This window comes from Bacillus rossius, chromosome 10, assembly GCF_032445375.1.
Source record: "Bacillus rossius redtenbacheri isolate Brsri chromosome 10, Brsri_v3, whole genome shotgun sequence".
Lineage (NCBI taxonomy): Eukaryota > Metazoa > Arthropoda > Insecta > Phasmatodea > Bacillidae > Bacillus > Bacillus rossius.
Window position 1 is genome coordinate 34,301,620 of NC_086337.1, and position 25,705 is coordinate 34,327,324.

A 25,705-nucleotide genomic window follows, 5' to 3' on the forward strand; every position below is an offset into this window, starting at 1 on the left:
GGTTTATCATTGTTCAACAAACACAGAAAGATTTATTCACAGCTGCTAAATTATTTAGTACCATTTGTAAATCGTAAGCAATCGATTTCCCTTGTGCATACGAAATAAGAATTTGCCAATCACCTTATTAAATAAACAATTTCCCGTAAGTGCCTCTGAAAAATGCATCTTAGTGGAGTTCAGTTCTTTTATATTCCTTCCAAAAAGTCTATACACTGTTTAAAATTTTCAGCTCCAATTTACGAAATATGCGGGATACAAATTATCTAGGGATCTTCGTTAATTTCTGGTTATCTTCGAAGATTTACGGACATTAAGAACTCTTCTTTCATTTCAAATGAATTCTACGTTTGAAAGTCCGTAAATGTATTGTTATTTCTAACAGGGTAGCACTCCTACATGCATCATTAAGTATTTCATGGTTTTGTAGTACGAACTATTAGTAAAATTGTAACGTTAGTCAGTTACTTGAAAAGCGAACTGATGTATTAACTCTTTTTTTTTGTTTATAAGTTAATGTTAAATACTTTAAATTGTCTTAAATAAGTGTGAAATATTTGTACACGTGAACAAGTGACTGCTTAAAAAAAAGTATTTATTTTAAAAATACATCAGCTTGTGTTTCAGCCGAAAGATATAGAATATTTTTTCTATTGATTTTTAATCACTGAATACACAAATAAAATTAAAACAATAATTTGTTTAAGGCTGAATCCCTATATATTGTAAACAGACAATTTTATTTATTTAGCATGCTTATGTTAAATGACGAAGTGAACACCGGTGAGCGTATACTGCAACATATTCAAAACTATATTTTTTATTACTTTTAATGTTGTAAAGAATATATTATTTCAAGTTTTGTGTATAACCACGTGAAGTAAGCCTTAGACCTCTTAGTTTTCTCCACTTATATTCAATTTTACCTTCACTTGATGTGAAATTAATATTCTAAGTTTTCTCGTCTAGTAATCCCCTTCTCTGAATAGGCCTACTGCTAATTTTACACTTTTAATTATGATATTTTAAATTAAACACGTAATATATATATATTTAGCAGTGGAACTCTTAACAACTCGTGGGTTCTTTCACGCAAAATTAAGCGTAATGTTGATGAAAGTTTTAAATATTACTGTAGGAAAAAATCTGATCAATTCCAAATGTACTTAAATAAAGCCATGAACACAATACAATGTCAGATACATATAACAATTCATTCATAATAAACCATTAAATTTTAGATAAACGAAAGTTCATAGTAATCCGTAAGCCTGTTATAATTTTTATTATTGATTATATTTGCCGATTTTATATCTCGCGTTTCAATGTTTTCGGAGATGTATGATTTTAAAAATTCATTTAAAAAGTCAAAAAAATTCATGAAAAACGTTGAAATACTTTCATAATGCGCTGTACTGTATATAATGTGATTTATTTTATTTTGTGGGTATTTATTACGATGAATAGGTAATTCAGATTTAAACAGATTTATATGTAGGGCGTGTTATAAAATATTTTATATTAATTTTTTGATATTGTTTCACACCATTGATATTATAATAAGTGTAAATAAAATTAAATTATCTCTCCCACGGTGACTTAAGTGCTTCAATGGTATGGAGAAAAGTTTCGTTGTCTGCGGGTTAAAACCATTAGTCGAGGGTTAATGCACTATATATTTTCTGGTGAAATAGCGAAAGAAGTATTTAATGTTTCCAATCACGTAAAAGATGGAATAGTTAATAAATTTCTTCGAACATAAATGAACAAATTTTTCTGACATTTTAGAGTCTTTGGAATCAGCAACATAAATAAAAAAGTTTGTATCTTTAGAACCATATAGAGGTCGTTGCTAAGAAACAAATTTGCTTTTTCACTCATCTTCACAGTAGGAATTGTGAAAATCATTTCAACACGAATATTCTGCGCTAGTTATCAGTGTGTAGGCGAGGTCGTAGTATATTTAGAAAATATTTAAGCACAATAATAAATCACAGCGTGATGTAATGCAGAAAGTACTTGTATCTTTTTTATTGGATTGCAATTTAAATAACTTTTTTTTAACATTTTAACATCTCGTCAAGGTTACTGGATACAGTTATTCAAAATAACACGTACAGAGAAATCTAAAAAATAATAATAAATCGACACCAATGGGAATAGTAAGAAAACTGTATGTTTGCGAGCTGGGTGACCTACTGCTCCATAACTTGCAGTGAATCCCTCTTTCACCGATCCTCTTGGATCCTCCACTGACGGTGATGAAGCTTATCCACCTGTGCTCCGAATGTCGAGTCCTCGGTGATGCGTGAAAGCGTTGGGTCCTTGATCCAAAGAGGCCGGGTACGAATTAGTAAACGAATTAGAACTTCAGATCTCGTGAACATCGGGGATATCACAGATGATGACAATGATGATGATAAATGATAACAATATTAGAAATTACAGTAGATAAACGGACTTCCCAACGAATAATTCACCTCAAATAAAATAATAGTTCCTTGCAACTTCAGATAACATTGTCCTGTGGAAACAACACCGTACTTCGACTCAGCCTCTGGTTTGTTCTGTATAAGTAGTGTAAAAACACATGTGCTGGAGCAATACATGTGTTTTGGCAGTAGTCCTAACTAGTGTTTCAATATTTTTACTTAGTATTAATATTAAACTAGTGTTTTCACGCTCAAAGTAAGTAATTTTTCTACCTATAAATTTACGAAGATCCCTGGATAATTTGTAACAAATGTTCTTCGTGAATCGAAGGTGAAATTATTTAGAAGTGTATGATCATGAAGCAATGAAGTTTTAAGTGGGCGAGAACGTTTTCAAGAAAACAAATGGGTGCGTGTACTTAGGTACGTGCGTGAGAAGTTATACTTCTTTGGCATCATTAAAAAATAGTTTTAATTGCATGCAAAAATAGTGCGTGGAGTCCCTCCGCGCGGAATAAGTGAAACTTCGTAATGTGGAAATGAAAATAGGAAAGGGTAGAAATGTCTACAAAACTAACCTTTTTATGAGAACAGATTTTCATGGAATAAATCATGAAATCATTCAACGATAAAAGCTTTTTATTTAATTAAGCGGACGGGTTCGCCCCAAGGAGAAAATTGACGCGGCGAGACCTCGTGGACATAGAGAAATGACATACACTCACTATTTATGTGTCTATGAAACATAATTTTTTTCTGCAATTTAAATTGTAATATACAAAAAGGGTATTGAAAATTGAAACAAATTAGGCGACATTACAAACTGTCAGGATCTTTATTTTTTTTCTCACTCTCTACTTAGTTCATTACAAAAGCATTCACTATCGCTCTCTCTCTCTCTTTCTATTCCCCCTCCCCAGGAGCGTTAAACGTTTAACGCAACCTTGTTGGAAGTCTCATTTGAAGTATAACTTCAAAACGTCCGCCACTTTTCCAACTCGCTAAAATTTTCCCTACTTTACATCTCACTTCCTTTCCCCGGGCCGTGAATCGAAAACGTGTGACCTTGGCGTGTGGGGTGAGTGGTGACCACTTCGCCGGTATACAGCTCCGCTTCCGAGCGAGCGGGTTCGTCTTACCGGAATGGCAAGAATTGCAGGGAGGACTGATTGAGGAAGGGGGGGGGGGGGTGAGGAAGAAGGGACGCCAGCAGACCGCGGGGCGTGTAGAATCTGCCACTGTACGCCATCAGCAGAGCGGCGCCACATTACACCAGCAGAGTGCCGCAGTCGGGGACCGCCGCAGCTCTGCGTGGCGAAGAGCAGAGGTGGGGAGGGGAGGGGGGAGGCTGTGGCTGGTTCATGTCGCTGTTTGGGGAAGGTTCCAATTCGTGATCCGCAGGCTTCACCGCGGCTCTAGCGGTGGTGGGGAGGGGGGGGGGGGTTGCCCGACACGTGGTGCAGGTTTCGCGACTGTGTTCTGCCCGGCAGAGCGTGCGAAGAGCAGAGTGATGGGGGTGGTCGCTGGGGGGAGGGGGGGGGTGAAAGGGAGGGAATAAGCGGTACGGGATTGAAAGGGGGGCGAAAATGTGCGGATGGATGGATCGGACAGCGGTTTCATCACATTGGGGACGTTTTGTTGTCATCGCCAGTTGGCCGTGTTTCGCATCGAGGATTTTTTTTTTTTAATTTTTAGTTAGGGAGGATGGAGAAGGGGCGGAAGTATTTAAATCCTATCATTTCGCAAGCGATGCAAGCGGGAAAGTAACATGCAAATTAAGCTAGATGGTCACATAGTAAAAAAATAGACATATAATTAGACGATATATAATGATACTTATCCTGATGATGTAAACTTATAGGTCGACCGAAACGTCAGTGAAATCTTCGCCTTTGACGCGGCTAAAACCTAGAAGCAAAGCAACTTGAAATATTGGATGATAAATTGTTTTTATAAATACAACTTACAAAAAAGTATACAATAAATAATAATTTTGAAAAATGCTAAATCATATAATTACAATTTAATAATCCTACTATGATTTGAAGAGTCCTGATTCCCAGTTCTGAACGACGTGGCCCTATATAACGCCACATGGTTTAAACACGTTAAATGTTTCATATCTTTTACGTAACGTATTAACGTAATCCTTTGTTTAAGAGATTTAGAAAAAGGGTGATTGCTGGAGCTATATGCATAAAACAAAATTCGATCTGCATTATCTACGTAGCGAGTACCTTCAAAGTTACAGTACGCGGGAAGATGTGCCAAGAGGTGGTTTCGTATGCCAATCAACAGTGTGATACCACCGAATAAATATGGATATATGAGCACTTGGGTCGCAGAAACCAAGTAAGGATAAGAAAGCTGCCAGACATATTTCAGATGTCTCATAGGGAATAACTGGAGGTGTAAAGAAAACTCTTTAGTAAAAATAGTAAGATTTATAATCTTCACTCTTAATAATTTACCTGTGCCATTGTGCCCATTGAGAATATGGTTTCATGTTCGCTTTAGAGAAAACATGCTAGTGAGCTTTTGTCTTTCAGTTTCTTTACACAGGAATACATCACTAAAATAGGTAATTCATGTATTCATATAAGTATTTGGAAACTGAAAAACATGCATTTTTCTATAACAGTTTAAAAAATATTTATAAGTAAAATAATATATAAAAGGGAAACTATTTAAGACACTTAATACAGATTAAAAATATAATTTAGCACTCTTAGGTTGATTTTACAAAGCCATATTTCAACATGAAAAATTAATTGACAGAATTTATACAATTTTATAGAACACTGAATTATATTTACTGAATGTCTTACATTTTTTCGTATATTATAAATATATACATATACGTAAAGAGTGTTTACTTACTATTATAATCTCTTTATACAATGGTAGGTTGCCTCATTGATTTTTATAAATTTGGTAAGTGGTTAAATAAATTAACATTAAAGGTTCAGCTGCACCCTCCATATCAAATTTTTGGTTTTTCGCTCTTTGTAGATTTTCTTAAATATATTCATCAAAAATTATATTTTATAAGCAATAAAGTTTGTGTTAGCCAGCTATGAAAACTCTGAAAAGGAACTTTTGGTGAGTGATAGTTACACAATTAGTTTAATAAAATTAGTATTATAAATATTTACATAACGTTTTACAAAAGGCAAATAACAAGAAGCATATATCTGGCAATAAAAATTGAAACGGAAAACAAAACGCAATATTTTTACAACTAAACATCAGAATAAATTTCCCGGAGATAAATATTATGGCATGAAAATAAGGTAACAAATCGTTTTCGGTGAAACTGAGCCTTATGTATTGCTACTGCAGCATTTCAGCACAGGTTTTTTTTTTATCGTCAGTAAACATTTATAAATATTTTAAATTACATGCATTTACGTGTGATTTGAAAACACAAATTGCGTTTATTTATCACGCTCGGCATTATTTCAAAGAATTTTGCGTTAAACTTTGTGTCTGAGTTTCGTATTACAAGTGTATTTTCAACACGAGAACACATTAATTTGCTCGTTACCGAGGTTAAATGTTGCACATCACTGGGGAGTACTGAAACACTCGCTCACGTTGTTTTTACAATGTGTTGTGGTGCAGCCCAGTCATGTACTTGAGACATGTTTGTAGGTAACTCTGAATTACTAGTGAATATAGATCGTATGAGCGTGTAAGCTCGCCAGCAATTTCTCTTCCGAGCCAATTGGCTCTTGCGAGTCATAACTGCACCAGGCGCGATTTCCCACCGAGATGATTACGTTTATGTTGACTGAGCAAGTGTGCCATCGCCGACGGGAGCTAATAGAACACAAACACCTCCGCGTTAGTCGAATGCCGTTCTGCAATTAAAAGCAAACACAAGTAAAACCCCGTCCCGTGTTCTAAACTTTGATAGCAATGACGTCACTTCTATTTAAAGACAACAGCGACATGTTTGCGAAGTGTCAGATGAGGATCGTGGCCGTTTTATTTTCCCCCCTTATGTGATTTTAATGTTTCTTCTTTAAGTTCAAGTATCGTTTAAAGCATGTAGATTATGTTTAAGAAATGAAAGAATACATTATTAAATTAAATTAATCAATTTAGACCCAAAAACTCCTGAAAAAAATTAACATTATTTTTAAATTTGTAGAAAGTATAAATACATATTTTTTTACAGCTTAAACACAACATTCATTTTTATTTTAAATAAAAAGATGCATTGAAATAACAATAATGCGTAATTTATTTAACTTTACTTGTCACCAATAGCTTTATAAGAAGAAAATTATTTTTTTATAGAAATTTCTATGTAGATAATTTCCAGCAAATGCCTGGCAGACGTTTTATGCACACAAAAAAATTTCTTTTAAGTTTTAATTTTTGAATTACATAAACTAAATGGCCTGTCCTTTCTATAGATAAGCCTTAGTGAGAGAAACATTATCCAACGCAAAAAAGTTTAAAAAACAAAAACTGCAACACCATTGGTTGCAACGATAGTTAATGAATAGTTTAAAAGTCATCCATGGTTTATAGAAAGACGCAGTTAGGCTATAGTGCGAGGTCACGCTAGGTAATGGCGCGTAAAAATTTGGTCGCTGCAGCGAATGCCGGGAACGGAAATTAAAACATGCAAATTTAACGTGGTCGTGAAAACTTAAAATCCTCGTCTGAACGCTTCTGCTGCATGAAGCCAGAATCAGCTAGCCGATGTCGTATTCGAAACCATTCCGAAAAGTCACTATTATTGTGTGACCGTGTGTAAGTTTGCGAGACGTTTTGTTTTATGTTAATTGGTCGCAAAATTATTTCATTGAAATAATTGGAGGCAACACCTTTATTATTTTTCCACGTAATTTTGTTGTGTGTGACTACTCCCCCAGATAATTTCAATGAAATAATTATGCGACAGCGACAAAGTTTGTTGGTGTTGTATAACCTATTTCAGTTAAACATAATACAAACACACAGTGCTCAATCTTAGATATTTTCTCTATTATTTACAATAAAAATGTAACTGACCTCCATCATAAAAGATGTATAGCAACCTTAGGGAGGCACTTTATACCGTAAGTTATATGGAGGTTTACAACTTATTCTGTCGTGATAAACCTGCAGCCGATGTCTGTAGTTCGAATTTAAAATCAACCTAATAGCTATACTATAGATACAATTTCACAGCAAAAATTTGTATTTGCGTAATTTTTTCCCATGTAATTTTAGTTAGCACGGTTGTGCATAACTTTGTGTTTTGACTTGTGCGAATTCCCGTTGCACCAGCGTGTGCTAATACGGACAGAGAAAGAACAAACAATTGCTCGCATGTCTCCGAGTGCCGGCGGGATCTGGGATCCACAAATAATTTAGAAACACGCAAATTAGAACAGTCATAACTTGGAAACACTAAACTTACAAACACACAATGCCAAACTACATTACTTAGAAACATGTAACTTAGAATAGTCATAACTTGGAAACACGTAACTTAGAAACACACAATGCCAAACTACATAATTTAGAAACACACATTTTGGAACTGTCATAACTATAAACACGTAACTTAAGGTGTGTATCCATAAGTAGCAAACAACCTAAAGGAAACCACGTTGGGTAAACAAAACGTGCATGTGTGGCCGGGACTCGTTGCAGCATTGCGTTTCAAAACGTAAAACGAAGATACGCAACTGGCTTGATCCGTCATTTGTCGGTCTTTCGCCGTCACATCAAAGAAAGTTACGGCTCAACGAAAGAAACAATGTGTGGACGGGTGGTGTGTCATTCTTCTTAATTTTTTTGACCGAATTGAACAATAAAATATTGAAATTCCGTTGGATGCATTCTCGTATAGGTCTTTTACAGCCCACTCACTGTCTGAAACTTTTAATTACCCAACAAACTCGAACCACTGTAAAAGCTGCCTACTTATAAATACTTTTGATCGCCAACGGGGTGACTTTCTTTTCTTTCTTCTTTTTATCTTAGGGTGTATAAAAATTAAGGCGGCCGCTGCAAGTTGACCTGCTATCACGGCTACTGTTAAACTGACCTACCGATGTATCCGCGTAACGTAACATTTCTTTTTTTTTAATGCGGATAGTCTGTAACGGATGAATGACATGGTCGGAACTCCAACATCGTGGCACCGTCGTGTTACAGGATTATACATAATGATATCATGCAACGGATAACATGCGAACTTATGGATACACACCTTTAGAAACACACAACGCCGAACCACGTTCTTTGGAAACTCATAACATAGGAACACACGACTTAGAAACATATACCTTAGAAACACATACCTTAAAAAAAAATTCCGGGCAACATAACCTAGAATGGTCACAACTTGGAAACGTCCCAAATTATAATAGTCATAACATAATCGTCACAGCTTATAATCGTCACAACTTATAATCATCACAACTTATATGTAATCGTCACAACTTATATGTAATCGTCACAACTTATATGTAATCGTCACAACTTATATGTAATCGTCACAACTTAGAATCGTCACAACCTAGAATCGTCACAACCTAGAATCGTCACAACCTAGAATCGTCACAACCTAGAATCTTCAGAACTTATAATCGTCACAATTTAGAAAGGTCGCAACTTATAATCGTCATGACTAGAGACCGGAAAAATTCGTGGGTTCAATGATCTCCAGGATGGACTCCACTATCCTCTACACACTCGGGCAAATGCCAACTGTTCATTGGCTGCTGACTTGTGGGTCGTCTTGACTGGGCAGCCTGTGATTCGACACTTCTACGAGTGAGTGTCTCTAATTGGCCCTCATTTCTCCAGATTAACAGTGGACCAATGGCAGAAGCAGCACTAAGGTATAATTATTTGAAATGTAGCATTTCACGAAATGAATCCGCGAATTTTTCAGGTCTCTAGTCATGACTAACAAAGATCACAACTTAGAATCGTCAAAATTTACAACCGTCACAACCTAGAATCGTCACAACCTAGAATCGTCACAACCTAGAATCGTCACAACCTAGAATCGTCACAACCTAGAATCGTCACAACCTAGAATCGTCACAACTTAGAAAGGTCGCAGTTTATAATGGTCATATGACTAATAAAGGTCACGACTTAGAATCAACATGACTAAGAAACGTCACAACCTAGAATCGTCACAACTTATAGTCGTCACAACCTAGAATCGTCACAACTTATAATCGTCACAACTTATAAACGTCACAACCTAGAATCGTCACAACTTATAATCGTCACAACTTTTAATCGTCACAACCTAGAATCGTCACAACTTATAATCGTCACAACTTAGAAAGGTCGCAACTTAGAAAGGTCTCAACTTAGAAAGGTCTCAACTTATAATGGTCATGACTAATAAAGGTCACGACTTAGAGAATCGTCACAACGTAGCATGCATATCTTCTAATTGAGGACGGCGCCGGGCGGTACCTCACCTGTATATCGGGGTGCCGAGGTCCTCTCGGTACCACAGCACCAGCACCACGGCGTCTCCACGCTCGTGCGCGGACACGTCGCAGGGCAGGCGCACTGCGTCTCCCACGATGGCTTGCACGTGGGACGAGGGAACTGCGAACAAGCACGAGCCCGGTGTGGCTTCCTTCCGGCTTTCTTCCCTTACGTGATTTTAAACCGTATTTAATTGAACATAAAAGGTTTTTTTTTTTGACGTGACAACGTCTAATAAATCGACGAACGCCGGCTGCACGCACGAAAAAAAGTGTCTCGTAACGCACATTGTCCCGTTACGCTCATTGTCCCGTTACGCTCATTGTACGCTTGCGCCGCATCTATCTCTCTTCCACTCGATTGGAACAACCATTGATTTGACTTTTTCCGAGGCAAGTTAAACTTGAAACACTCCCATTAGTTTCCTACTTTTCCAATCATCGTCCTATCCTTAACAGAATAACACAGATCGGAAGAAGTTAAATAGCAAACATGTATAATGGTTGTAGTTCAAATAATCTCTTCGTTAAAGTAATACACATATTTGAATTAATCAGTGCAAATAAAAGTAAATTTATCAATTAAATTGTAGATTTCATTTCACTCATTCTTTGTATCCATACAAAATAGTAATAATTCAATAAAAATGATTCAATTTTATTCATAAAAGTATGCAATCATTTCATAAATGTTTTGTTATGACGTTGTCACGTTAATGTATCGTCCGTTAACCGACTTTACAGACAACCAATTTTTTTTTCCTCTTTGCTGAAGCGGCAACAATTTTCTACCATTGCAAAAAAAATCCCATCGCTTGAGCAAAAATTGCTAGGTACGTGGCGGGGGAACCGGGAGAAGAGACGGCAGGAAAACTTGCGCACCTGCACACTTGCACACTTGCGCACTTGTACACTTGTGCAAAGTCGCACTGGCACACTGGCGCACTTGTGAACTTGTGCATTTGTGCACTTGCATATGCTCGGTTGTGTCTCTGGGGTGGCGCGTCGAGCTATATACCGACTCCAGGGTATGAAGTTTATGTTTGCTAGGAGCGAAACATTAATTTATTTTTTCTTATATAATAGGTTAAACTGAACGAGATATTTTAGTGTTATTATTCCAAATATGTTTGCATTTAGATCTGATTAAGCGTTAAACTAGATGCATCGTCGTTCGAACTTATTTGTTTAACATTTTAAACCATTTAAGTAATAATTTTATTTGAAAAAAAAAAAATTTCAAACAAACTTTTTTAATTACTTCATATTTAAAGGCGTTTTTAGATTTCCTAGAACTAAACCCTTTTTACCTCTCTTTATCACATTTGTTTAGGAAATTCTTTTTAAGGTTTGTTTCACATCTTTTCGACATTTTATATACACAAGCTTCTTTATTTTAAAAAAAATGGAATAACCACTTTCCCTGTTGCTATAAACCCAAAAACTCTTCAGGCGAAATTGACTGTAAGAAAAAACGACAGCGGTTATATGACTCTTAAAAGTTATTTCCCCACGGCTATCCGCGGCGATGGTGGTGCGTAAAAAAGTTATGAGGTTGCACCATTCACCAAAACAAAAATACTCTGATCCTTGACTTCTTCGCCTGAAACCAAAACTGGTTTTGAATTTTCCCTCGTTACCGTCTTGTTCATTAGATGTCAACAATACTATGAGAGATTATTTTGAATAGCACTCAAACAGAGACATGTATTGATTAAAAGTAAACATATTAGATAATAATTTTATGTGGAGCTTATTTTAATACACTAGTAACAAAATATCGAAATCTTAATGCTTTAAAACGTTGCTTTACAACAGGGGCTTAGCCAGGGGGGGGGGGGTTAGGGGTTGAAACCCCCCCCCCTAGCACCAAATCTTTAATTTATTATTCATCACTCAAACAAATTTCATATTAAAATTAATACAATTTTTACCATTACAATATTTAAATTTAAGTACTGAAAACTGCTAAAATAGCACTATTTTACACCTTAAAATCCAATTTTTCCCAGGGGAGGCCCCCCCCCCGCCCACTTTAATACGGAGGGGGGGGGGGGGGCACCCATGCTTCTTAACACCCCCCATACACAAATCCTGGCTACGCCACTGCCTTACAATAGTGCAATTACAGTATATAACCTAAACAATGCACTAAGTTGTGTACGTCATGACACTATTAAGACAATCCAATTTGAAAAAAAAAGAAAAGATGATGTTTTATCACGAATTCTTAGGGATTTGTTTTACGTTTTTGCGAAAATTCTAATCGAGTCTTACATTGAGTAAGATAGGTTATGCATGCGCTAGCGATTGTTCACTTGCTGCCAAATAGGTCGGACCATTCAGGACGCGTTTGCTTCCGCACTAAATGGCTAAGATTGGTGTTCTGATAGTAGATACGTAACTGAAATAAAACCAGCCAACTACGAAGCACAGGCAACGCTACAAAATTATAACACAGCTGGTCGGAAAATATTTTCGTAAAAAATACATGGCCCCACAAAAGCATTTTGAGTTCAGATAGTCTGCAATCTACTGTAATCTGTTGTTAATTTTATGACTGGAACCTGTTTTAATTTTATGTAACGTGTTTATTTGACGACGAAATTTCGTTTGTTCTGTATTAAAGTGTGCGTTTTCTCAATGGCTGAGGTAAATGCGGAACCAGTTTCTTTGGGGCTTTGTCTTAGGAATCCTGCTGTTTTCGTCTGTTCTGTCTCCGTTGTGTTTTCAGGATAACTGTTCGATTTCATCGCTGGGTTAGCATCTGCGTCGCTGCACTGTCAGTGTGTCGCCCAGGTTATCTTTCAGCAACTTCGTTGGTTTCCTCTGTCTGTCACTGTGTTGTCCATAACTGTACGTTGTACGTTGTACGTAGTTGCTGGTTTCGTCAGCCCACTGTGTTCATCTGTGGTGTGGTATTGTTTTGACTAATTTCCTCCACAGATTCCCATGGGTTGTCTATAAATTCAACGTTTGAAAGCGGTCGGTTTTGGCTTGTTTTCTGAGTGTTCACATATTCGTCTTTATTTGTTCGTTCTTTGGGTTTCCTCTATGACTAGAGACCCGAAAAATTCGCGGGTTCAATGACCTCCAGGATAGACTCCAATATCATCTACACACTCGGGAAAATGCCAACTGTTCATTGGATGTTGACTTGTGAGTCGTCTCGACTGGGTGGCCTGTGATTCGACACTTCTATGAGTGAGGGTCTCTAATTGGCCCTCAGTCCTCCAGATCAACAGTGAACCAATGACAGAAGCAGCACTAAGGTATATTTATTTGAATTTTAGCATAACACGAAATGAACCCGCAAATATTTCGGGTCTCTATCTATGACATACAGTGCAAAGAGTGTTCACATATTCGTCTTTATTTGTTCGTTCTTTGGGTTTCCTCTATGACTAGAGACCCGAAAAATTCGCGGGTTCAATGACCTCCAGGATAGACTCCAATATCATCTACACACTCGGGAAAATGCCAACTGTTCATTGGCTGCTGACTTGTAAGTCGTCTCGACTGGGTGGCCTGTGATTCGACACTTCTATGAGTGAGGGTCTCTAATTGGCCCTCAGTCCTCCAGATTAACAGTGAACCAATGACAGAAGCAGCACTAAGGTATATTTATTTGAATTTTAGCATAACACGAAATGAACCCGCAAATATTTCGGGTCTCTATCTATGACATACAGTGCAAACTACCATTGGCGTATGTCTAAAATTATATTTATATAAACATTCTTCAGTGCAAGAACCATTCTAAAAAAACGTAAGAAAACATTTTTTGAAAATATGGACGAAGTGGTTGAACCCTAGTAAACAGTTGAATTTTCTCGCGAAATAATAAACTCTACAAATACTTCGCATATACTTTTGATGTGTAGCTAGGGGCGCGCGGTTTACATCCACGTCTGTTAAGTCACAAGCACTCCGCCGCTCGGCAGAGCAAGATGGCGTACATCTCTCCCGCTCGCGAATCGATCGTCTTTTGTTCTCGCCGCGGCGATAGTAAAAGGCACGCCGGCCTTCTACAGTAAGGAGGAGGGAAGAGGAGGTAGATGGAAGCTCGTAAAGGCTTGAGGACTAAGGCTGAAGGAGAAGAGAGTATAAACGGCCTCTCGGAGCTATGGATTACCACGCAGTTTAACTGAAACCTGGTAAATAATTCCTCAAAGCCATATACGCATTTTAAATACGAGTAACAGATTTCTGTAAGGTAAATTTTTTTTCTGTCTTTTTTTTGTACCCGAAACGTCGCAATTATTTCGTATAGGATACCGGAGGTGTTCGTTGGCGTTGTCGTTGTGTTTATTTTCATCTTTGTGTCCTTTGGATACTAAAATGCGTTAGTTGCACTGTCTGTATGTATTTACTGTCCTTGTTGAAACAGTTTGTTAGTCTGTGCTGTTATTTTTTCATTACTATATTCCTTTCACGGAATTCTTGTGTTGTCTGAAATTTAAGTTTTTATGTGTTCGTCTGTGCTGTCGTCGTTGTGTTGTACATAATACCTGTTTAGTTTCATCGTTAGGTCCATCCGTTTGATATGAACTGATTTATGCTTGTTTTTTTTTTTGTGAATTTATACATTTTTTTTGTTTGTCATTTTGCATTCTTGAATTTTTTTTTAAGTGAAACGTCTATTCTGAAGTAGCTACAATTTCCTAGCGTTACGAAAATTCCGATAGCATGAGGGGAAATAGCTACGTATGTGGTGGGGGAGCCGGGAGAGAAGGAGACGGCGGGAGACAGGAAGAAATGACGCAGCATACTTGCGCACTCGCATGCTTTCATGCTTGCGCAATAGCATAATTTTTCGCTTGCATATTTTCTTTATCTGCGACCTCAGCCAAAGAGAATTACGTTTCTTATAATTAATAATATAATGAGCAGGAAGTTTTATTTCTGGGCCCTATTTCATAAACACAGTAATAATATTAATTCCTAAATAGTAGTGAAATAAAAAGTAGCTAATAGTGTAGAAATTTGTGTTTCATAAACAAAGTTGAAGGACTGCTAAAATAGTTCACTAATTTTATTAGTTTAATAGTCAGCTTATGTTGGTGGGTGATATTTTGATGTTCACAATTTTGAACATTGTGTAAAAATGACTAAAAGAGAACTTAAAAACAGGAAATATGAAAAAATTTCGAGAATAGAGATGTTCTGTTTGGTGCATTTTCTGGCACTTTAACAAAAGATGTGAAGAAGTTATGTTAGACAGAAATTCGTGATTATGTAGTAGCAATCGGTTTAGTCACAAACGACAAAGACTAAGCCAATTGACCTACAGACAGTAGCTTTTTAGAAACATTGTGCATGTCTGCTATGCAGTGGTATTGCACACCACTACCTACCAAGCCAGTGTAGTGCTATTTGCAGTGGTTGCTTAGGTGAAAGTGCCTGGTTCCGTGCTGTTGGATGGAATAAAAAAGTTTCAATCCTTGTGAGCACATAATTAAAAACACCACGTGTTAACCTAAAACGTTCATTGTACTCAAATGTTTCCTCTAACAACGTTTAGGTTTTCCTTTCTTGAAAATGTCTCGGACGTCTTACTATTACATCATCTTCACTTCCACTAGAATCTGTGGATTCCATTTTCATTGTTAAATTTTTGTACTTCACAAACAGATACCACTGCTGTTCTCTAAAAATTGATGACTCTTAAAATGATTTATTATAAAGCCAAGATTGATAAATTTCAGTGCTAATAATCAGTGCAATATATTTGTGTTTGAAGTTTATGAAACACTCTTGATTTTGAACTCATTTTATCACTGATTATTAGGAGTCCTACACTACTAGCTACTTTTTTACACTACTAGTTTTATGAAACCAAACTTATAATTAGCAAAAATTCTATGACTACTGACTCCTAATTATGAGACTAATAAGTTTTATGAAATAGGGCCCTGAAGCTCCTGGACTCCACTCACACATTTATTTCCAAGTCAAACGGTGCCAAACTGCAATGACGTATGTCAAAAAAATTTTATTAAATTAAAATTTCCCACTGCAGGAATCTTTTGAAGAACGATAATTTTCTTTTAATTGAGCTTTTGGTGACTGGCAGATACCTGAAGACCAGCATTGCGCCGAGATGGACTTTTATGTTAAATACTAGAGTAAAAATGGGGCTCCTAAGACGGCGTCGTGGCTGTGGTGAGCGGTGACCTTGAATGAATTATGACGCCTCAAATGTAATTCAACATCGTGATTACGTTTTTTTACCTTAAATAATTAAATATTTTTTTATTAGCAAGCACCATAGATTCTAGCGAAATCCGCAATCTTGGACGTTATTTAGCCTATCGCGCTCTCATATTTCGCTTTTGCAGCCACAATTTCAAACAGCTTAACTTTCAAAAGAAAACCACACTTTGCATTGCAAACAGAAATAAAAAAAGATATAAAAGGGGGAGGGTAGGTACGAAAAATATTGCAGGCATGTGTTACTAAATAATTTTAAGGTTTTTAAATTTTTAAACATTCGAAACAAGAACCAACTAACATGTTTTCCAATATTTTTCTTTGTAAAGTACAGAGTGTTGTGTGTGTGTTTATTTTTAAGTTAGTCTTATGTAGCTACTGAAGAATGACTGAACTGTGTCAGAAGTATTTAACATGCAATGGGCGGGTGCTCACGTAGGCAGGCTACCTGAGGTAGCATGAATCAATGAGAAATAAGGTTTGATGAAGGACAAACATTAATAATGATTCACTAATATGCGTTCTAGGAGTAGAATAATTCAAGAAGAACTGTCCAACAAATAGGCATTAAAATTTAACCAGTCTGGACCAGTGTGTATCTATAACGACGCAAAGTTTTATCAAAGATAATTCTAAAATTAAAATAAATAAGTTAAACACATAAAATGTTCGTCATTGCATTTTAATATCACTTTTTACCAACTCGCTTTTTCTGTCTGTTTGTTCGTTCAGAACAAATTTAGCAATCGATTTTAAACTAACTTACCGATGAGCTAGAGACTTGAAACTTGACACATAGCTCACTACTCTTATGAGTTGCTGAAAGTAAAATTTTATAATTATTTTCTATAGTAATTTTAATATATAATAAATTATTTAAGTCATAAAATTATTTAAAATTTTAAACACTCTTTAAAATCAACTGATGGACAGATAAGACTAAAATACAGAAAATTAATTATTAAATTTCAAAAATTTCAATATATCACCTTTTTAAAATATACTAAAGGGTATAAAATAATATCTCCTAATCCCATACAGGTTGTCCTGAATATTTAAGAATGTGAATTTTTAGTACCTATGAAATAACTTTTAAGATTTAAAAAGAAAAAAAAAGGTGTGTGGGGGCGCATGCAATAGCAAGGAGTGTAGGAAGTAGCTGTCGTAAAGAAAACTCGCACAACAGTTCATATCATTTGCAGTACAATAAAATTGTTAGTGACTTAGGTGAACTATTAATGAATCAAACTTTTATACTTTTTAGTCCGTTTCGAACACGTGGTATATTACAACCAAATTTATTCAAATAATATTTTCTTTTAAAGTCTTGAGAATAAAAGGATGATCCAAAGCAATGGACAGAAAAGTTCTTATTATAAGGAACACCCTATAGTTTTCCTGACGCCCGGGTATGTAACAGTTGGAGCACGCTTCCATTCTTATAACCCCCCCCCCACCCTAAAAAAAAATTCCTCTTTCTTCACCATATTAGTTCACTCATGATTTAAAAACAAAATAATGCATGAGCACGCGTCTAATTATCTTTAACGTTGCCTGGGGTGCTAAAAAGAAACTATGACACCATGAAAAAACATGAGTGTAATTTAGACCTCATATAATGCGTAGACTATATCGTATAACACCATTGAGGGCGAATATTCAATGGATTGCACATAAAATCGTAAAGCGAAATCCCAATAAAACTCACGAACTATGTATTACACAGCTGTTTTCAACTCAATAACCATACCTAGTTTACGTTTCGTTTATCTAATAAAAGTTATATTGACATAACGAACATGTGTGGCGTTCGACGGTGGAGTAGGGTAAGAGAGATTTTTGAGTGACCCACTTCACAATATCGGGAATGCTTTAGTGTAGAGACACTACAATGCTACAATCTACGTTAATCTTTTAGGAATTTAAATAAATCAAATTATAATTGTAGACATTTGTAAACATATTCAAAAAAGTGTCTTTTTGAGTATGCTATTCTTTACTGTATTAATGTATTTTATCATTCAAGTATATAATTGATTACTAACATAAATATGACTTATATTTGAAAGACGGGAAATTTTTAATCTTTAACGCTCCCGCAACCCGACCTTGGTGGGATCTTAAAGCGAGTAAAGAATTAAAATGTAAAAGACGTCGCCAGAAGATACAGAAGGCATGAACAATGCAATACCCGTTGCCGTGTATTCGAAGAGAGCAAAATGCAATAGCATTGAAAAATAAATTTTGATCGTTAAAGTCCCTGCAACCCTCTTTAGAAGTTGATTGTAGTAAAAAAATTTTTTTTTGGTGGATGTCAAAGTAGTAAAAGCAATACACGTACGAAATTACAAATCTGTAGGTCTTATAGCTCCTGATAATTCATGATGAGTGAGTGCTTGAGCAGTACTTCGCTTCATACAAGGTTTACCATCTCTTTGGGGATAGAATTTAAAAATAATATCCCTCCTTAGTGTATTCCTAGGATACTCAAGAAATATTTCCTCCAGATTTCAAATCTATAGGTCCTCTGGTTTAGGCTGTGCGTTGTAAGCCAGTCAGTGTTGGAGTTTATTACGTAGATTTTGAACTATCATTCATGTTGATTATTAAATTGCAAAGTTTTATTTATATTGCTCGTGGCGGCTACGCACCCATACTTAAAGGCTTAGAGATGCAAGCTAGTTGGGGTGTGATGATTAGTAATTCGCCTCTTTCACCGTGTAGTAGGTATTAAGTAACATTACTCCAAAAAGAAATAATCCTAATTAAGTGTATTTTATTTTCTTCTTGAATTTTGGTAATAAAGTACTTTAAACCCAATTTCATTTATTAACCTCGATAAAACTTGGTACTTGTTGTTAAAATAGACCTACCGAATTCTAACATAGATTTTTAATACTCTTCAAATGAAACGTTTCCATTTTTTTTTTTCATTTTCGACTTCCGAAATAATCAATTTTTTTAATCTCCCATAATTAGCCTTTATTAATTGATTGTCAACGCGTATGTATTCCTGAATACTTTTTGCGGTATTTCATCAATTAATTATATAGAGAAAAATACAGTATACTTTAACACGAGAATTTGTTTCTACCTATAGTTATGCTCGCGAGGCATGTTCTGCGAAAAAAACTACTTAAAAGAAAATTATTAACAAGTGGAAGTATCATTTCCATCGTTAAGTTTCTCAGAATTTGAAGCAACTGCAAAACGTCTCGAAGTAACATGGTTGAGTGCACCTAACCGCAGCGAAGGAAAAAAAAAGAGAGCGAGAGAGAGAAAGAGAGAGCAGAAATGTATCCTGTGACCGCAATGATAGGGCTTCGACGTACTCCCATTTGAATGCGTGTGAGTCGAAGAACACAGCTCCCGACTTTTTTTTTTTTTTTTTTTTCAAAAAAAGGGAGAGGGTATGGTGTGTTTGAGGCGGAACTTTCTACCCTACAGTTTGTCATTACGCACGGTGGGAGGGGTTTTTTGGGAGTGGATAGGTTTGGCTTGTGATCCGAGTAGAATGAGGAGGGAACTACTGGCGGTATGAGAAAGGAAGTGGGAGAGAGGAGTTTTTATTTTTTTACCCCTTGGCTGGCTGTAGCAAGGCAGCAATGAACTTATCCCCCCCCCACACACACACACACACACCGGCACACCAAACCATTCCCTGCCCCACCCTCCAGGGAAGTTGATGCACTCCAAACTCATTTTATGCCGCTGCTGCCTCGCCCGGTTTGGTGCCCGCTCTGGCTTTTAAAAGCTTCGCCAAACCCTCTTTTGCGCCGGTGGCGTCTAACTTTTCACCCCTCCCACCCCTTCCTGCCCCACCACAATCCACTACCCCCACCTCCAGTCATGCCCTAGAGCACACATCGGGCACAGCCCGTGCAGAAATGGAAGACCAGCACACACAGAGCGACCTTCGTGTGTGGATTGCAACACAGGGATGAATAAACTGTAAAAAAAATATTCCCCTTTAAATTTACAAAAAACGCTGGCTAGAAATCATCCGTGAATATTCGTAAATCTACCGTTATCTCCGCAAATATACGGTACCAAATTTAACTTACCTCAAAAATTGATCCACAAGAATTAATTTGGGATGAAAGAAAATTAAAAAAAAAAAACTCGTTTAAAGACTCACAAAAACTCGCTTATTTCTTCCACATGTGCGTTTTCCGTTCTTGCACGGAAAAAAATATAGTTCTGAACTTGATGTACAGGATACTTTCTACGAAGATACAATTATCTGAAATTTCGAAGAACTTTTCGTTTCTATGTGAAATAGATTATTCGCCCGAGACGTAATTTCGGGAAGGCTGTTTGATACCAAAGCCTGGTACAAACGGGGATCTTTCTTCTGCACGTAAAGATTGCATGTAAAGGGAACGAGAATGTGAACATCAAATCCAATTCTAGCTAAGTAACACCCGAATATAAAAGACAGTGGAGAATAAATACAGCACATATTTATGTCCTCAATGTTTTCGGTAGGTTTTAAATATTTAAGAATTTATTTATTTAAAATTTGCTTAAATGGTCAAGAATTTATACGTTCATTGTAACAAATGAAAGGATTTTATGTTTGATTACATTAGAATTTTACAATAAATATATGTAGTTACAAATAAGACCATCTCTATATCACACTAGCTAGTACACAAGTCCTTGTATACTGGTCGCTTGCATGCTTGGTGGGAGATCACGAGGTTTGTCACAAGTCAAAGCTAACAAGACGCTGTGTACATTCTTGCAACAAGAAAGATGCGCGTGTGTACAGCGCTAAAGGCTCCATTCACACGAGATTCTTAAGGAATAATGAGTATGATTTCACTTCGCACACTTATTCACAGAGGCTGGAGGCGATACGGTAAGCCAATTTAAGAGTGCTACAATCTGTTTGTTAGTCGGCTCGATTCTTACAGAGTACACTTGGATGGATGAGGTTTGTCCTACGGATCTCACTTTATGATATACACGCTGTATATTTGTTATATGAATAATATTTGTTAAACGCGGTCCTCTCAAAATCATTAAGCGTCACTTTGTATGCCCACCACATCGACTCATGTTTACTCATTATTATTAATTACTTCTTTGTCGATCTATTAATTTGCCATCTTTCAATTCAGATTATTGCTGCCAATACCTTACGCCATCGTGACGACAGGACATGAACCGTTTGTTAAATACTTTGTAAGGTATTGTGCAAAATAAGCCAGAAAAACTAATATTGAGTGCGCAATAGATGCTTTTGTTTTGATAAATAACATTTTACGTCTTATCAGTGCCACATTTGAAATTTTTTACTTGTTTTATTTTTTGGTATTTAACAAGAATGCTTATTTAACTAAACTTTTAACTGTTAATTTTATGTAAAAACTTTTAAGTACTTTCTCCTTAAGTAAATTGTAGCTCATTTGCAAACAATGTCATTAAGTATATATTCATACAAATATCAATATAATAACTAAATTTAATAACATTTTTGTTAAATGCATGAAAAAGTTTCACTTCTGCATCAGTACTGCTTGTCTCAAAATCTTCTTCCAGTCAGATGATCAAAGCAAATATGCAAATAAACATAAAGCAGAAAGCAAAGAAATATATTCTTGTGTCAACCGTAAGGGCTTGAAAGATTCCAGTGTCACGAGATCATTATATAAACAAAGGACCTGATACTATAAAGGAAGCGCTTGTGTTTCTAAGGATGTGTATCTTTCATTCTATTATTGTTCTCCATGCTTTATGCAAAAGATACGGATAATGGCTTAGTATTGCTTCTTCAAAGCCTGTTTGTATCCTGTTTCACCCACGAATAAGGCTACTTATAATGTAAATAAAACCACGGCAACTCTTAAAAAATGTATATATGTGTGTATATATATATATATATATATATATTGTACAAAATATTTTACTTCATGACAAAAAGTTTATATTAAAATTGAAAGTATTTGCGGAAGTATTGACATATGCCTACTTTTTTCTGCCACTGTTTGAATACTAATGCATTAACACTTGGGAATGTATTTTTGGAAATGTTATATTTTTATAATTATAGATTTTTGAAGGATTATTTAATGCATATAATGGTACTAAACACATTACTTCAAATGCAATTTTTAAGCACCAACAATATTAAAACTCAGTTGTGATTTTGTAGAAATGTTTCCTTGCCGAAGAATGATCAGAAGACATGTTTTAAATTACAAGAGGACTTGTTAGTATGGGAAAAGATTTTTTTCACTATAGTTATTCACGTTTGAATATTTTTTTATTTAAAAATAATAAATCAGTGAACCACTCTTTCACACATATGTGACCGGAGATAACGGGTCCCTTCAGCACGTGTGATTTTAACAGCATTTCGTCAGCTGAGAGATTAAAACCCTTAAGACAGTTTTTAATTTGCAGGAGTCATTTAACAAGGAAACTTTATATTCCGTTCTATCAACATAATTCTTTTATATACTGTGGACAGCAAAGACGGTCCTTTATAAAAAAAATGCTCTCTAAAAATGTTTTCACGCAATTTTCCTAAAAATGTAATGGATTTCACCAATACATAAACTAATTATCAAATACTTTAATAATATAATAAAAGATCTTTTAAAACCTAATATTATGTTTCTTTGTAGAAAGTAAACTTGCAAACTTTTAGACAGATTTCAGAAACCCTTTCACTGTTATAAAACTATTTTTTTTATGTATATGGAAATAAGGTTATGGATTAAAATTCCGTGAGATATAAAAATAGATTCTTCTTAAACAAGATAATTACAACCTAATTTACTGCATTATGGCTTACGCTGATAAAAACGTTACAGATTTAACAAAATAGTATGTAGTTATGTCACGTCATGTTGCGCACGGGCGTTTAAAATATAAAATTTATATAACTTTCAAATATTTATGTAAATATCTTACAATTAAATGTAGATTTCGGGTATTAATCCATTTTTCTGCAATAATCTTTGCCGAAATGTTGACACACATTTTATTTAGTAAATTTTAATTTGAGGGTCAGATTAAAAAATAAAGTATTTGTAACTTTACAATTACATATACGTCATTTTCAAGTGAATCTTAACAGAAAACTTGCAATATTAAACAAAAATTGATTTAGCGATGCCAGGTACTAAGGGTGTTCAACTTATGTAATTGTATAGGAAACTACAATAAAAATATGGCGATTCTCGTATATTTTTAAATTAGAACAAAGGCATTAAAATTTGTTTCATGAAGTATGGATAGTTACCCACATAACTGTAAAGGTTTATAACATAACTAACTGAAGTACCCGGGGCTGCCCAGGCTTTGCACATCAGTTCAACCTTCAAAGGCTTCCACAACAGCCTTCATAGCTGATTAAGGTCTGAAAATGAAGCCAGAAGATGCAGAAATAATCAGCAATGCAATAGCCGTTGAGATGGATGCGAAGAAAGCAGCAACAATGCCATATTATTAAAAAAAATAGTGAAATTTTGACACTTAGCGCCCCCGCAACTCTCCTACGGAACTGATTTTCGTAAAAATCCTTTTGTTTAGCGGAAGTAAACGTAGCAAAAGTAATACACGTGCCAAATTTTAAGTCTGCAGGTCTTACAGTTCCTGAGAATTCGTCATGAGTGAGGCATTTGGGAGGTATATCGTTTCATACAAATTTTACCGCCCTTTTTCACACTTTCAGGAATTGGCATTCACAAAGTCCCTCCTTGGTGCAGTCTTAGGGAACTAGTGGAATATTCCCTCAGAATTTAAAATCTCCAGGTCCACTGGTGTAGGCTGAGCGTTGTCCATCAGTCAGTCAGAGTTAGAAATTATTTAATTAGATAATTTCATGTTGAAAAATGTAAATCGAGATTTAACACATTGTAGCAACATTTTTTTTCCCCATAGCATCAGGTAAAAAAAAAAATTTCATTAAAAGCTGTCCCTGTAGCAAAAGACGAAGATATGTGCCAGTACCGACACCGGAGCTTCGATCAAGTTTTCTAATCATGTCTTGCATGCCTTTCTCCACTGTCAGTCTCCAATTTCCCCCTCCTACCCATTTTCCCCTTCACGCCCTACAAACCTCTAAACACGCCCGGCTTCCTTTGCCGGGTCGAAATTAAATTTCCCGCGCCATTACCCTCCGCGTCACCTCGCTTCCAGGGCAAATATTTAAATGGTTTTCCCCGACGCGACACCGCCGACGGGACGGGACGGGACGGGACGGGACGGGACGCTACTTCCCCTTGAGGGGTCGCGATTGTGCAGACGTGTCTGTCTGGCCGCGTTGACCGAGCTTGTCGTCCGACGTTATCCGTAGCGGCGTGCCGGAACTGACGCTTTCCGATCGCTCAGGTTCGCGTGATAACACAGCGAGTCCATGAAATAATATCACAGTTACAAAAATTTCAGTAGTATCAACTGTAAGCGTTGTAAGAGTTTTGGTTCGAGGTCACGACCAAAGAGTAACTCAAGGCAGTTTTAGATAAGCGGAGTAATGCTGTGTCGTTTTCTCGGTCGCAGAGCAACCCACGCAAAATGGCGACTCCTGATTGTTCTGAAATTTTTCCAAGAGTGAATATAATGTAATTTCACTTCAAAGTGCGGATACTGACATGGCCTTAAATGGACCAAATCTCTTTATCTGCACATAGTTTTTTTTAATTTTCATCTTGTAAAAAGTTATTCAAAGTAATTGAACCTCAATGACATAAGTATATTTTATAAAATTATTATTTTTTTAAATTTATAATAATTATTTATTCATTTTTTTTATTTTTATGAAAGCGAATATATTAGTCGGTGTCAAGGTCATGGTCATGAACTTAAATGGGGCCTTTCGAGGATTTTTTTCCCCACTTTGAGGAATATGGTTCATCGCTGAGGTAAACTGACCCTTCTTAAAAATTTTAGGAAAAAAATGGGAAATTTTCTCTCAAAAAGGAACATTTTCTCTCGAAATAGGGACAATTGGTGACTGCTTAAGAATTTATGAGACAGTTTTGAAGGGGGGGAAGGGAAATTTAGACATCAAAAACCAAAATGGAGGCCGGTCACTCAGCTGCACCCTGCACTCCATCCACCACGCCTGCGCCAGAATCGGCTAAAAACTTCTACTATGCAAATTTGAGATGTTTTATCTAAATTAATTATTTTGTTTCATTTACACTTCGAGACACTATTCGAGCTCTGATTAAAGCCGAGGGGTGTGATGTGCCGCGTGAAGTCTGCGTTTAGCCCCGCCTGAGAAGTTGGAACTCGGAGCACGCGTCCGCTAGCTTCCATAGTTTTGCAGTTCCCCGGCTGCCTGGAATACCAACTAGAAACACGTCCACCACCTACCCCCCCCCCTCTCACTCCTTCCCTCTTCTTCCCCGAGAGCCGACCAACTCCCCCCTAGTTACAAATCCATCACAAACCCCTCACGTACGACGCGGCAGCAAATTAAATTAGCTCCCGCTCCCCTGTGCCCGGTCCCGCCACCTACCCCCTCGCCAAGGCTGGACGAAGGGGTGCTTTACCCTGGAAGACTTCTTTCCTACCCCTGGCGGCCGCCCCTAACTAGGACTTACTGCGTCGGAGAGCAACCCCTCCGAGTTCCCGTGA

The 25,705-nt window shown here is 36.5% G+C and overlaps 1 protein-coding gene across 1 annotated transcript in view; it reads right to left on the reverse strand.

The window, feature by feature from the left end:
• LOC134536317 (hemicentin-2-like) overlaps window positions 1-25,705 on the reverse strand; it is a 365,105-nt gene that overhangs the window by 255,496 nt on the left and 83,904 nt on the right. The window contains exon 2 of the mRNA XM_063376068.1: window positions 9,884-10,016. Within this exon, the coding sequence (XP_063232138.1) occupies window positions 9,884-10,016 (133 nt within the window). The remainder of the gene's footprint in view (window positions 1-9,883; window positions 10,017-25,705) is intronic.